Here is a 16,618-nt window from a genome sequence, read left to right on the forward strand (position 1 = left end):
GAAAAAAAAGGATATTTTCTAGTTTGTTTCCTCGCTGGACAGGGTTTTTTTATAGTTTTCTTCCGTGCAAAACAGTTTGTTTCCTTGCAGGACAGTTTTTTCTACTAGTTTTCTTCCTTACAGAACAGTTTTTTCTAGTTTTCTTTTCTTGCAGGACATTTTTTTCCGCAGTTTTGGCCCGTTATTTTCTCAGGAGGATGCAGATCCGACTCACATATTAGGACCACCAATGGAGAGAACGGAAAAATAATGATTGATAGTTAGAATGAGTCACTTCTGATCCGTTGGGTGATTATCTCGTGTTTAAAATGTGGAAGAGGAATGGACCAGATTAGAATGTCATGTTTATTATACAGATATTTTATATAAATATATCAGTAGAGATTATAATTAAACTTCTTTTTTTCTGTGGGGGAGGGATTTAAAGTAAGGATAAAGAGGTATCTTTTTATTGTTTAATTATCTCTCTCAATCACAAGGTGTAAAATTGAAAGAAGCACAAAACATAATATTTAACTGTAACAATTATTGTGAATTCTAGAAGATACTCGAAAAGCTTCTCCCTCACTGGTGCGAGATAAATATGCAATTTATACGCCGGCATATTAAATTATGTTAACAAGTATGCTGATATATGATGTAACTGTGAGAACAGTGACGTAACGAAGGAGGATGGAAGAGGTATATGTGAAAGGCCATTATGAACTCTTGTAAAAAATCAACAAAAAAAGTCAATTTATTATTGAAAATGTTCTAAAAAATCGCCATTTTATTCATCAGTGCATGCCGTTAAGACACGCGTAATTATAAGCCCTATATATATATATAAGTGGCCCCGGGCGCCGCAAATCCACAATTGATCTCTCATCTTTGTATGAGAGATCAATTAAAAATGTCTCTTCTGTTTGTCTTTTCGGCATTTTTCTCATAACGATAATAGTCGATATACTGTACCAAAGAAAAGATGAATTCTTTTCCCCGTTTTTTCTCGATAGATTCCAAAATAAGGGTAAAGAAATAAAGAGGAAAGGCATGATTGGAGTTTTTCCCTTTTTGTTATGTCAAAAAAATTGATCAAAGAGAAGATTTTGCAGATCAAATCACACTTCAGTTACGAATGGCAAAATACAGAATGATTCTTTTGATTTAGTCATCTCATTGATTTCGTACTGGTGAATAACTTGATTTAATTATCAATATTTCATGACAGTGAATAAATTAACGCTGGAAAAGGTCACGTTTAAATCAAAATTTGTGGTAATGAAATATAATTCTAGAGAATTTTATCTCTCTTTCTCCCTCCTTACTTAATGAAAACATAATTATAATAAAATATAGCAGCGGAGAAAGAATTCGGATCCAAAAAATACCGTAAAATTCTGTTTAAATTCGAAAAGAAATCGTTATCGCAAATTAATATAAACATTTATTAAATTTTTATTTATAAATAAATTGCGCAATTTCGTCCATTTCCCAGCTACGGGTAATACGATACGAAATTTGAAAGCCATTTTATTAGAGTTAATTAATTATAAAAGGTCTTAAAGTTAATTAAAGTTAATTGGGAAGACTCGTGGTACATACACGCCACCTGTGAGTCGAGTAGACGAAGTGTATAAACTTCGAAACCAGTTAAAAAACTTGGCAGAATTGCAAGAGACGAGGTTCAGTGTAGCTTATAACGTGTTCACTGCGACATTACAAATGCTTGGCATCTTAGCTCTGTTCGTAGGGTTCAATGTTTTATGTTACGCGTCATCTAAAGCAGGTTAGTATACTGATTTAGTATTTAAATAGATTAATTTTTATCAGGAAGATAATTAATTAACGAATTAGATCATATAAAGCGAACGACATTTATTAAGTATGTTAAATCTGCCAGATGTTTAGCCATTAATATACCGATATCGTACGTATTCTTTTTTTTTCTTTTATCTCCACTACGTATTAATTCTTCATTAATTAATGATTTATAAGATACTAAATTCCGGAATGAGATTAAGAAAAAAAGAAGAAGAAAATGCGGATATTCAACGTTAAAATTAATAACGTCGCCTTGCTAAATTCATTTAAGGACTGTCTTAGAAAATATTTATAACAATAACGTGTGAGAATATACTGAGTAAGTTTTAAAGTTTTAGCGATTTAACTGAAGTGTTTCTATTTAAAAAAAAAAAGAAAAAAAGGAGGAGGAGGAAGAAGAAGAAGAGAAAAAAATTCTTTTTGTAGATAGGTCTATACTTTATTTACTTTTAGAAAAAGATTACTAGCTAAAAAGATTTAGTTGCTTCAAGAAATCAGATATACAGTATTTCTTTATACCCCAATGGAAATGAATCCATGCAGTTTTTATTGACCAAAGCGTCAGTGGAAGACATTTCTTTCAAATACCAAAGTACAAAGACGAACTTTCGCTCTTGTTTACTTTTAGATTTCCAGAGCTAAAACTATTTCTCAAAAACTATTGTATATTAAGTAAAAGAATTGGATGTATGTATATAATATTTTCTATTCTGTAACGTATATATCTTATATTAAAAAGCAAAGTTTCCGAAAGGCAATTATTCTGTAAAAATCCCGAAGAAGATATAAAAAATAAAAAATAAAATAAAAATAATAATCTTCTCCGTTTCAAATAAAAAATTTAAACGTTAAGTCACCGAAATTTTATATGGAATTTTACCTACCGAACCATTTACTTATATCCCTCACAAGAAAATAATTGAAGAGTGACGATTCGCATCATCAAAAGGATGGATGAAGAGTATTAGGATGTGCCACATCCGATTTTCGAGTTGGGAAATTATGAATAATTTCTCAATTTTTTCATCTGTCTTTACTTTTTTTCCAGTTTCAGTTAAATTAATATATTTTTAAATATATAAAAATAATTATGTAAATTCAAATTTCAAATATGCATGAATGTATATACACAGGGCACGCTCAGACGTCAATTTTTCGGGCCTCCACATTTTCAAATTTCTAAGAAAATTTGAAAAAAAATACATATATTTTAGGCCCCACTATACCTTTCTTTCAGGTCCTACAAAATCTCCAAAGAAATCTCTTCTATAATGAACCTATTATAAATTTTCTAAGAGATTTATGTGTTTCCGGACGTTTGAATACGTTTACAGATGTGATATACGGTCGAGGAATATGCATAAACTGTAATGTATCACTCATATATAACATATGGAAATTTCGGAAATATCAAAAGCTTAGAATTGTTAGTAATATCATTAATACTGTTATACATATGGAAACTTAAGGATGGAGGAGGAAGAGGAGGAGGAGGAATGAACCAGCAGCACATGGAAACAAATCCATATTAAACAGATAGTGCTTTATGAATGTTTATTATTCTAGTTGTTATTGGTTTGTAAAACTGGGATTTGTTATTTGTAATACTTGCAGATGTTCGCAGTTTTCATTCTAGAAAAATATGCCCTGTGTTTGTTTTTATAGTTTCGATTTTTAAGTTAAGTGTCAAAGTTTATCGCCTGATTTTCAAAGATTTTTTTCTTTTTTTCCTTCCTTACTTGCTGAAATCAAATGAATAATTGAAACAGATTGGAATTTTTCAATTTCTATTGCTCATTAGAGACTTGCTGTTGGAGTAAGTTACAAAATATAATCTTTAAGCTAAATGTTTCCTATAAAACTTTGATGAAAAATATGGAAAGTTTTTCCTAAATTTTTATGTGCACAGAAATATTTAAGTATTAAAATTAATTATAATTTAAAATATCCTTTAAACATTAATATATAAATAAGTATAACATGTTATTTTAAATTTAAAGTTTTAAAATTGTAAAAGAAAAAAAAATTTAATTATATTTGTTTTTGCTTCTAAATTTGTAAATAAAATTTATTTTCATTAATTTTTTTCCCTATCAAAATATTTAAATAGTTTTGAAGTTATTTGCTAATAAAACCGGCAAAGTTATAGCTTAAAAAACACTTTAATTAATAATTCACATTATATACTTTATAAATAAAATGTGAGCAAACATCATAATTTATTAAATGAAGCTTAAAAATTAAAAAAATAAATAAATAAATAATATTTTACAGAAATTTTAAAAGTTTAATTAACATTTAGTCATTTTAATATAATTTTTTTTAAAACATAAAAATTGTAAATATTAAACATTAAAAATTTTGTTTATAAATAAAAAATTTTTATATAATTAACTTATAAATTTTATTCAGAAAGAATTCATTGTTTACATTATTAATTTTACCAAAATATAATCATAATAAAGTAAAAAAATAAACATGTTATTTAAGTGTAAGAAACTTATAAATAATTAACAGAAATATAAATAATAATACAAAAGTTTTTATTTCTTTATTAAACAAATAAAATTTATGGTTTTATAAGAGGTATATCTTTCCTTTCCAAAGGTTTTTTTTTTATTCATACACATTTCAACTTTTATTACTTTGAGTATATAAAATAAATTATTAAAGTAAAACACTCATAAAGTAATAAAAGAATCATAGTTTACAATATAAAAAACAAATTCTTCTTCTTCTTCTTCTTATTATTATTATAATATCTAACACATGATATGGCCGGATTGAATACTGAATATATTAAGCGTTCAACTAGACAGATTATATATATATAACCACAAATCAGATACATAAGCTTTAGATATATCATTCAATTATTATTAATATTGTGAATATATTATCTTAAAATGATGGACTGGGTGTTAATGTCCCTTCAAGCCTTTTCTTTCTGATAACTGAATATTTAAAGTTTAATGTTTATGTAAGACATTTTTGTGTTAATATAAATAAAGAAGAGGAAAAAAAAAAAAAAAACATGCCCACTGAATTTGCTGCAATTTTTCATTTTTAGTTCACTAAATTTTAAATTCTTTTATTTTTAAAGTAAATATTTTTGGTATTTTCAGAATTTCTCTCTCCTCTCTCTCTCTTTTTTCTTATATGAAACTTTTTAATATTTAAATTAAAATATAAAAAAATGAGAAGAAAATTTAAAAATTAATTTACAATTTTTTTTTATATATTACATGTTAAATAATCATATTAAAAGTAGGGAAATGTCTAAATTAATTTTGATTTTATAATTTTTTCATTTTAATTAATAATTTTAAGGATTTAAAATTTTTTGTATAACAGAAGTTAATAAATAAAGAATGAATTGATGCTAATTTATAAAGAAAAAAATTAATTAAATTTGATATTTTTTTACTTTGTTGATCAGTTTCTCTTTAAATAATTAAAGTTTTTACTTAATTATTTGCTTAATTAAAAAAAAAACTGATTATAAATTCATTAAGTATTAAATATATTTATAATATTTTCAGAGTTAATATTCCAAAATAAAATCAGAATCCTTAAATGTATATTAGCTAATAATAATAATAATAATTAAATAATTAATTTGGAAATAAAAATATTAAAGAGCACGATATTATTCACCAAATGATGATAAATAATGAATTAGAAATTTGTTAACGTTAATATTATATTTGTTTATTAATAAAGTAACTAATCAAAATTATTCATAGTTAAATTTGCTCGAACTAATGCCTAATGTTGAATTAATTAAATGACATTAACTTAATTAATTTTGGGCCAATTTTAAATGCCCATAACTGATTCATTTTATCGTTGTGAATAGTTTATAACTAGTTAAAATTTTATACATTTATACATCTCTACGCTGGCGTTCGCTAATGTAATTTTAGAAAATAGTACCTCCGTAAACAAATTATTTAAATAAGTGCATAAAATAAATAGGAAAATATATATTATTTATTAAATTATAATAAAAAATAGGTTTAGACAAATTTTAAAATAATTTTATTACCTGACATAACTTGTATTATAAAGTAATTTATGATGTTTTTGTGACTATAAAAAAAAGATTTTTTTATATTTTTTTTTTGAGGGAGAAGAAGAAGAGTTAAAATGTTGAATATATATTTTCATATAGGCTATATATATATAAATCATAAATTTAATAATAAACTAAGAAAATAGATTCTGTTATTTAAAATGACACGGAAATATTGGGAACAAATCCATCAATCCATTTACCAAAAAAAATAGTAGACATATAATAAAAAATCTTTCCAAAATATATTTTGATCTATTACCTTAACTCAATCATAATGACAGAAATTCCTCCCCCTTTTTTTATGTTAGAATAGGAATTTCTGAAATATTGTCACCAGTTTCTTACATAAAGAAAAAATAAATAAAATAAGGAATATTTCATTCAATTTTAAGAATATTTGTAAATTTAAAAAGTTTTTATTGTAAAAAATACAAATCTTATTATTATTATGTATATTTTTCTTTACAATTAATTTTCAAAACTTTTTTAATTTATACAACAAACAGATATAAAATTCCTATAAGTAATTTAATTTTTTTTCTTTTTTTTTTTAACCACCTCAAACCTTTAAATTTAATTTTCACTTCTATTAAATTTCAGTGAGCAATTTAATTATGAAACATTAAAATTCCTATATAAATTTAATTAAATTTGAGTAAATAAAAATCCTGTTATTGATTTAATTTTGTATCAGTTAAATGATTATAATTAATTAAATTTACTGTATTAATTATCTTGAGCCTTGTACTCTTTGACATACTCAAAATGCTTGAAACTAATTTTATTTTAGAAACTAGTTATCACTTCAATTTTAGAAAGTCATCCCTAATGATTATATACAGTTTTATTACAGGAGTATTATATTAAAACGAGAGAAAATTTTAAATTGTTACAATCTCTCTCGTAAAATTCTTGTAGATTTTTCTCAAATATTTTTATACATATATTTTCTTCTTATGCCGCCACTTTTTATTCAAAACCTATACATATTTAACATTTCACCAGGAAGCATTCTGTTTCGGCATTGACACGAGGGTAAATTTCTTTATCTTCTTATTGTCCTGATAAAACTCATGATTGTAGCATCCTGTTTTTTTATATTTTTTCCTTTCTTTTCCTTTCTTTTCCTTTGTTTTTTGAGTTATATTTATCTTGGCATCAGTACTTCTTTGATGATTTACAAATAGAACGTTCTAGGGTCAAGTATCTGGTGCTGAATGTATTTTTATGTAAGGGCGAGAAAACTAAACATTAAATTAATCCAAACCATAAATCAAAATGTAACTGTAAATTTCACTAAAAGATTAATATAATGTACTACGCACTTATTATGCTTTCTTATTTAATGTTTAAATGCTTGTTGTTGCTGTATTAAGTGATTTAAACCATTAAAATTTAAACATAAACACTGTTGAATCATTGCATAAACATCAATGTATTTTTATAACTATGTTATGTTGCTTAAAATGGATTTCTTTAAGAGAATTTTAAAAAATGAGGTATGAAATCTCAATTATTCTATATTATGTTGCTTATTTTAGCTATCAAACTATTAAATAATATTAATAACAATACTATAAAATAAATTATTTCAATTTTATGTATGTAAAAAACTTGCAAAATAATAAGAAATTGAAAATTAAAATGGTTAAAAATTCATATACAGTCAAGTTTACAGATGTTTTTATTAAATATATCACTTAGTATATTAATAGAAATTGTTTTGTATGTTAGATATTCAAAAATTTAATTTATATATTCTTTCCTAATTTTTATATATATTTATATATACTTTTATTTATATATATATATTATATATAGGCTAATGGCCTCATCAGTGCAACAAACTTGGCGCACTTTACTCATGTGTAATACCTATTCATATTCTTCTTTTCAGTTGGAGATTTTATTAACTACACGGGGATAGAAGGTCAAAAAGTGTTATTACCATGCAACATTACTCCATTTTCCGGCGATGACGTAGTGATGCTTATATTATGGTACAAGGATGACAACACTATTGTGTACAGCATCGACTCAAGGCAGAGTTCTTTGTCAGAAGCAAGTCACGTAGCAAGAGAGTCTTTGGCTGGCAGGTCTTATTTCACTACTTTGCACAGACCACCCTACCTTGCTATAGATAATTTAAAAGTAGAAGACGAAGGGATGTACAGGTGCAGAGTGGATTTTGTCAAATCTCAAACAAGAAATTTCTATTTTTATCTGAACATCGTTGGTAAATAAATATCTTAATAGTAAGCCATTTAAGTAATATGTATTTTTAGAATATATGCTTTAAAAAACACACAAAAAATACATTCAGTAAGCTATAAAATAAAATATTTATTTCTCATTAAAACGGGATTTCTGCATCCTGAATTTTTTTTTCTTATTAAAAAAATTCAGGATGCAGAAATGATTAAAGTGGAGTATTGTATAAGTTATTGTATAATTATTACAACCAATAAAAAGATTTTGTTTTGGATTAATGTTATGTAATAAAAACAGGAATAAATATAAGAATTTCTGTTTAAACAGTAAAAAATAAATCAAACAAACACCAATTATCTTCTTTTATTTTTGAAAAGTAAGAGGACAATTAATTTGTGATTCTGTAATATAATCTGTGGCATGTTTATAAGTAAGAAAATTATGTATATATATATATATATATTTTCTTTTTATATACAAATAAAAATTCTTATATTTTGTGAAACTAGAATATTTTTATTGGAAAGTATTATTAGTATTTTTAACATCCATAAACATTCTTATCTGCTAAGTTTTGTAGCAAACTTGTACCTTGCAAGCTGAAAAATCTTCTTCCAGTAGTAAAGATACAGGAAAAAAAAAATTCACATTAAATTTTTAAAATAAAACCTTCAATAAGTATAATAAATATTTTTTTTAATAATTAAATTTAATAATTTTTAGATAAAAAAATATTTTAAAATGCTCTTGGCATGAGAAATGATGTTGAAAATATTATTATACATATAAATAAATTTAATATGCTCAAAATATATTAAATAAATATAATAATAACTTAAATATTATTTGTAAAAAATATTTATTTGACATTTAATATAAATGAGAAAAGAATTTATCTTATTTATAAATAAATGTTTTAAAATTTTTAATGTTTTTTTATGTCTCAAATAAATTCAATATTTTAAAGAATAAATAATATAATTTATTTTTAAAATTATAAAATAATAATAATAATAATATTTAATTATATTATATTATCTATCAAAAAAAAAAAAAAAACGTGTAAACATAAAAGCAATCAAAACCTCGATTTAACACCATTTGGCACTAAATCGATTGTTATGGCGCTAAATTAAGATATTTAAAACAATAAGAATTATATACAGTAACGGAGTTTATACACAATTTGATTATAATAATGCCTTTTGTGATATAAAGTGATGTAATACGCAAACATGAAGGATATTCCATATTTATGGGAGGATCCTTCAGGCGTATTCTTTGGCTCTTTATGGAGGTGATGCTATATCGAGGTTTACTGAATTCGTATGTAATTTTGTGTAAAACTTAAATAAATAAATAATCTTTTTATTTTTATACATTTGATTAAAATATCCATTGTTTAAAAACAAATATTATACTTAAAAAACTTTCATAATGATAAAGAAACAATAATAATAATAATGCGTACATTAATATTACACTAAATTTTATCCGTTTATTAAGTTTATAAAGAGTTAATTATCTATTTATTATTTTATATAAATCATTTATAAAAGTAAATTACTTCTAAATGTAATAATTTGTTTTCTAGTTCCTGCAAGTAAACCAATTATCAAAGATCTCAGGGGAGAGGTGCTTAATAATATCATTGGGCCTTTTCCAGAGGGGTTTCATTTAATTTTAATTTGCGAAGTGGATAAAGGTGCGTAATTTTTTAATGGAAATCATGTTTTTTTTTTTCCATTTCCCCCCTCCGTCCTTTCTGCTTATTTTAATATTGATGAGGTTTATTTTCATTCCAGGCAGACCCGTTCCAAGTGTAACCTGGTGGAATGGTTCTCATATAATTGATAGTACTTACACGATGACTTCGAATAATATTCTTCGTAATGAACTAATAGTTGGAGAATTGAAGAGAAATCATCTAATGAGGTCATTTACTTGTCAAGCATCAAATTCTAACATTACTCTTCCTGCTTCCACTACTGTGATATTGAATGTGACTCGTAAGTGTTTCTTGATATCCTCAATGTCCGCTGCTTAAAACAAGCCAGAGTTTATTATTTTGAGCTGTTGAATTAATCGTTTGATGAAAGCGAAATGCATTCATCTTATCAGAACTTTCTTCTGTTTTATATATCTGTAAATTCGGACAGGATTTAGATGGATAAACGGCAATTACACTCCTCTTTTGAGGATTTTCTGGAGTACATTTGGGTAAAAAATCTTGTGAGGAATCTTTAGAGGGGTTGCAGAAATCTTGTTTTCTTTCTGTACCCTTTCTAAAGATTTCTGGACAAGTTATTGGCTACATTTAACACAAACGTTGCCTGTTTTCTGTCTCGGAGCGTTACTTTTGTTTACTTTGCAGCAAATTTCTATTTGAACAGGTAAAAGCAGATGTATAATTGAATATTGAGCAATTTTATGTGTCAATTACTTAAAAGAATTTACATAAATTTCTATTTTTTTTTCTCCCCCGATAAAGAAATGTAATTTTATAAATGGATAACAAGGGAATATTTTGAAATGAAAAATACATTCTAATTTAATTTGAATTTTATAACGTGTCGTTATATTATAAAATTTAAATAAATATAATATAATTTATAAGTTTATAACTGTTTACTGAATTGACATTTATATATACATGTCTTTTTATTAAATATTTTAAAATGTTTCAATAAATTATATAAAATAATTTTTATTTCTACGGAAACTTATAATAAATTTACGAATTATTTAATACTTTTATATATAAAATTAAATTCATTATTAAGTTATTTTAAAAGTCCAATTCTCTCTTTAAATACATGCCATAATTAAAGCATCTCATATTCAATGCTGTCTACAGATATATTTTAACAGTCAAAATGCAATTAAATTTGATCTGGTGACATTTCAGGATACGCAGAAGATATTTTCATGAAAAAAAAAAAAAAAACATATTAGTACCGAAACCAGCCATTATGGCACTTTTGGCGCTGAAAGTCGTGAGATCTTCATCCACGTAGTGGGGGAAAGTGTAATTCATTGTGGGTATGCTGCCAATTTGTCAGCTTTGAAACACAGTATCACATTGCACGTGAGAATCATCATGGAGGATCGGCCATTGAAAACAGTGTTCATCACCTTTCAGGTGTTACATTGAGCAGCAATCTCCTGATGCAGGGGATGTTCTTCAATTGAATCTATATTCTCTGTATGGCATCTCTTGTAGAAATAAGATTTTTCAACACTAGTTGGGGTTCTGGATTCAATGGATCTTTGTGGGTTTTCATAGCTAGTTTGGGGGGTAGGAAATTGTTTCCTTATTCTTTATCCTTGCTAGACGATCCTATTGACAATTGTCATCTATTTTTTTGGCAAATTTCACGAAAACCAATTACATTAAACATTTATATATTAATACACAATGCTACAACTTTATACTGCATATAATATGAGGTTAATGTTACCTATGGTTCCAAAATGGCGGCTCGTCTCTGATTCAAGGAAACAGAAGGGAAAAAAAAAAAAAAACAAACAATGGGGACGCACGTTCTAATCTAACCTCACCTATTCTAATAATTTGGTTGGTAATAATTATGGTAATTTATTAGAATAGGTTAGGTTAGATTAGAACGTGCGTCCCCACTATTTTTTTTTTTTCCTTCTGTTTCCTTGAATCAGAGACGAGCCGCCATTTTGGAACCATAGGTAACACTAACCTAATATGATCATTACCCTCATTGCCTACCTACAAGTAAACCATGAAAATACGTTGAAAATATAGAGTATAATTTATATTTATAAATTAAATTATAGGATACATAAAAATATCAAATAAACAGAGAATCTTGAATTTATGAAGTCGGGCTTTTATATTTCAGTATATTTTCTGAATTTTGTAAGTATTGAGTTTATGTTGCCTGTATTTTAAAGCAGTAGCATCTTGATAATCGGAGATTTAATATCTATGTTTATATCTTTTTTATTTACATTTAATCAAGAAATCACTCGCTTCTTATCTTGTAGCCTTCCTAGAATTTCTAGTAATGTATATATAGTACATAAACATCGGTCTATATTAAAATATATATAAACAAACAGATAATACAATAAATTTATCATTTATTTTACAGTCAAACCTCTGAACAACGAAAAAAAAAAAAAAAAAATGGCCGTTGTCGGGAGGTGTTCGTTAATGGAGTTTCGACTGTAATAAAACACTAATACTTTACAAGACTCAAGTAATAATTGTTTAGAAAACATCTCATATATTTCATAACTAAAAATATAAATTTACATCATTAAAAACTATTGTCTACTTTCCAAGAATATATTGTTTTAAGGAAAAAAAAACACTTTTATAAAAAATAATCTAATTTTAAAATAATAAGAATCTTGTAATGCGATTCCTGTGTTTTTTTTTTAAAAAGGAAAATCTTATTTGTATATAAATATATTCTTACGAATAAATATAAAAATTGAAAATAAAAAAAAGGAAAAAAAAATTTTTTTTTTCTTCTAAATTTTTATATCATCGTATAATAATTGGAAACAAAATTGAGATAACATAATAGCGTCTTGTAAAAAATATAAGATAAGTTTTGATTGTATACGATTTTTAGTTGCAATTTAAAGTTTTATCTCAACTTTTCCATCAATGGATAGCAATGTATTGTAAGCAATGGCATTATTGATCTGCTTTTTTGTTGTGCCTGTGGGGGTTTAATTTTCTGTTGTGAAGCTAAACACAGGTTGCGAAAGAACAGAATGCAATTGCTCGTCTTCAACAGGACATTGCGAATTTCTAAAGTGTGCCTTTTATTAAAAAAAAAGCGAACAACATCTTAAAACATTTGTAAGATTAAAGAACGTTCCTTCTTCTTTTTCTTTATATATATATTTCCTTTACTTTTTTCTACTTTTTATAAACAGGTAATCTGTTTCGTGTTAACAATGAGAACATCTGTAGCTCTGTGAAGTTAATTTTATTATATTTAAATAAATATTTCGTGATAAAATGAGTAAAACAAGCGTCAAAAAGTAGTAAAATAATAAAATAAGTAGAAAATGCATTTAAATGCATATCTAGTCTTGTAAATTTACAGGATGTTGTAGTCACATATAGAAAGCGTTTATAAATTTAATTACTTAAGCATAGGTAAAGCTGCTTATCAAAACTTGGCTATTAGTAATTTTGCTTCTGGCTCTAATTAACTATATTCAATCCTATAAACAACCTCTAAGCCAAATATACGCCAGAGTAAATTATTAATAAATTATCTAAGTGCAGCATGAAACTTAAAAGGGGGAAAAGTAGAAAAGAATAGACGTGGGGTCATTACTTAATGCCGGCAAGTTTTAAAGAAGGGAAGAAGAGGAGAAAGAGCGTTTATGATGGAGGATATATAATGAGTCGTTTATTGTAGAAGATTTATTGAATTTCTATCTTTATGTTACAGTGAAGCCCGTAGATGTGAAAATAATTGGTGAGCGTCACCCACTGTCAGCAAATACTGTGCATCACGTCACCTGCAGTACACGTGGATCCCTCCCATCCGTTCATATCAGTTGGTGGAAAGGCAGCGTCAAACTGGTGTCCAACAGAGAGGAAATCATCGAGAACGGAAATGCTACATTAAATTACCTGACGTTTGTGCCATCTGCTGACGACAACGGGAAGTTTCTGGTGTGTCGTGCACATAATCCTTCCATTACTCCAAGCACGCTAGAAGATAGCTGGAAATTGGACGTTCATTGTATGTAACGGAGTTTACTGTTATTCCATCTCTGTCTGTCATTCTCTACTTCAATTTTCCTTCTATTTTTTTTTTCCTCCCTATTTCCCTCGTGAAAGTCTAAGCACATCGGAAATTAATTTTTCATAAAAATATAGAAATATATCGATAAAATTTTATACAATTCTTTCTGTTTTCGTCCAATTCCTGCTATAATTTCCAATGGAAAAACTCGAAATTTATTAAAACAAATAAAAGTTTTTTAATTAATTTATTTACTTATTAATTGAATAACACATAAAAAAATTCTCTAGTTTAATGTAGAGTAAACACATTTAAGTTCTTTTAAAAACGTAGTAGTAAAAACGCTTAAATTCTAAAAAAAATTAATTAAAAATGATATATTGTTTGTTTATAAGCTCTATACACGGCTTTTTTTAGGTGGAATAGAAAAAAATCTATTGTTTCTAAGGCATCTAACCGAGTTTAACCTGGTAGAAACATATCTTTTCTGAGTGAAAGTCGGATCATGGTATTCCAAACACGACAATCCAACTTCAGTCAATCAGAGAAACCACATTTTGAACCATTTTTCTAGAAAATTAAATCTATACTTCTATAGAATAAGTTCCTGTTTCGCAATGATAACATGCTCGGTTTGATACTATTAAAGAGATAATTTTCTAGAAGAAAGGGAAGAGTTTTTTCTTCGTCCTCCTCTTCTTCTTCTTCTTCCTCCTCTTCTTCTTTTAAAACTTTATTAAATAAAAGTAAAGTATTGGATTGTAGCCAATATATAAATACTAAAAAATAACATAGATAAACTAGTTTTCATTTAAGAAGTTATGTAAAGCAATCATGAAATCATAAAGAAGGAAGGGATGAAATTTATTGAAAATTCTTGTAAAATAAAGTAACTTTAAAGAAGATGGCAGTTATCATTTTTTTTTCTTGGGGATTATTCTTGCAGTTGTATAGTAGTACTAGCTACTTTAAAGGAGAAAAAATGCTCAATTTTTTCCTTTCAGTTGCATAAAAACAATAGGAAAATCTCTCCAGAGTCTACAAAGACGGGGGGAGAAGTTTCTTAACAATACTCTTGTGCATTGTCGAAGTCAAATGATTTATGTTGAGTAGTCTTGCATGACAGTATAGAGAACGTGTCTCTCTCTAGAATTACCTACTAAGTTTACATCTAGTCAACAATGTGATATTTTTTACTAGCAATTCTTTGCATCCGAGATATATGTTATAACTGTTTGTGCTTAGGGATTTTAGAAGTTTAGAAAGAAAGAAAATACACTTCAAATGCTAAAATTATAGAAAACGTTTCGACTCTCGAACAGCATGAGAAATGGCATATGAATAAATAACTTCTAGATTTTTATAAACACTCAAAACCATGTGACAGACCTACACTCGAATACGTTTTAGTTAAGGTAAATTGTACTTTAATTCTAATTCTTCTAATTTAGTTGGAATTTAGACTTTTAAATTGTGCTCTTCGGGGAAGATAACTTATCTCGTTTTTAATAAACTCGAAGGTGATATATACTTGTTGAATGCTTGCAGGATATTTAAGGAGGTCTTTTTGTGTATTTCGAGTGTCTGAAAACGATATAAATTGTATTAATTAAGAAAAAAAAGGATCGTTTGTGAGAAAAATATACGCTGTAGTCTGCAAAAGCTCAATAATTGTTCATAAAGAACTGTTATTCTACTTGGCAGAAAGAAGAATTGTTCACCAAATAGCATTCGTAGACGTTACACAGGAAGAGGATGATGTAAGAAATAATTAAAGTGAAGCAATTTTACAGAAATAACCAATGGAGTGTAATAAGTAAACTCGAAAAACACTTATCCGGAAAGAGCTAAACTTTAATTATTTCTTAATTTATTTCTCGTTTATATTTAAGAAATTTTTTAAAGTACAGATAAGGGGGAAGGAAAAATAAAAGAAAATGAGAGAATACAGAAATTCCTTCTTTAGAATTTCGTGAAAAATAAGATACATCTGAAGTGCAGTTTCTCTCCTTATTTAATAAAGCCTATTAAAAACCACTTACTTAATTTTTCTCTTGAAAAATGGTAAAAAATAGAGTAACATTTTAGTAAATATTAGGGAAAGTTTTAAAAAAAATATAGAGGATATTTTCTTTCAGATGTTCCCCAATTAAATCTTCGACTTGGAAGAAATTATTCTAACATCAAAGAAGGAACAGATGTACATTTTGAATGCGATATTAGAGCAAATCCTCCGATAAATAAAGTAGGATGGAGATTTCGGAACCAAGATCTAGCATCTAATACTTCTAAGGACATCCTCATTTTAAATCAGACATTATATTTGAAAAATATCCAAAGATCTTCTAGGGGTCATTATACTTGTATAGCTACAAACAGCGAAGGAACAGGAGAAAGTAATTCGGTTTATTTAAGAGTCAAATGTAAGTAATTATATATATATATACATATATAAATTTTAAAAAATATTATTTTAATTAAAAATTTAAGTTTTAGAAACTATTCGAAATCATGATAAAACGACTCCATTGGGTAAAATGCTAATGCTTAACGATGTACTAATTGTGAGTTCAAAGTGACAAGCTTAGTCATTTACTTAATTACGTTACACGTGTAGTCCTCTAGGATTTCTAAATACTCCTTAGAGCCACTTGTGAGCTTTTATACAAAAGGAACACAGTGGTTAATATTCCCAACTTATTGCCAAATTACTTTAATGTTCTCGGAAGAACAAAGCTGTTGTTACTTAATATACACCTGGCCCAATGGTGAT

At 26.5% G+C, this 16,618-nt stretch overlaps 1 protein-coding gene across 1 annotated transcript in view; it reads left to right on the forward strand.

Moving 5' to 3' along the window:
- Positions 1-1,523: 1,523 nt before the first annotated feature.
- The window catches only part of LOC136985010 (synaptogenesis protein syg-2-like), a 30,134-nt gene continuing 15,039 nt past the window's right edge, over positions 1,524-16,618 (forward strand). Inside the window, 6 exon segments of the mRNA XM_067282177.1 lie at positions 1,524-1,768; positions 7,779-8,117; positions 9,687-9,797; positions 9,898-10,101; positions 13,546-13,842; positions 15,984-16,268. Coding sequence (XP_067138278.1) covers positions 1,705-1,768; positions 7,779-8,117; positions 9,687-9,797; positions 9,898-10,101; positions 13,546-13,842; positions 15,984-16,268 — 1,300 coding nt within the window. The 5' untranslated portion in view covers positions 1,524-1,704.

This window comes from Centruroides vittatus, unplaced genomic scaffold (genome assembly GCF_030686945.1).
Source record: "Centruroides vittatus isolate TY-2023 unplaced genomic scaffold, ASM3068694v2 contig_941, whole genome shotgun sequence".
NCBI classification, from domain to species: domain Eukaryota; kingdom Metazoa; phylum Arthropoda; class Arachnida; order Scorpiones; family Buthidae; genus Centruroides; species Centruroides vittatus.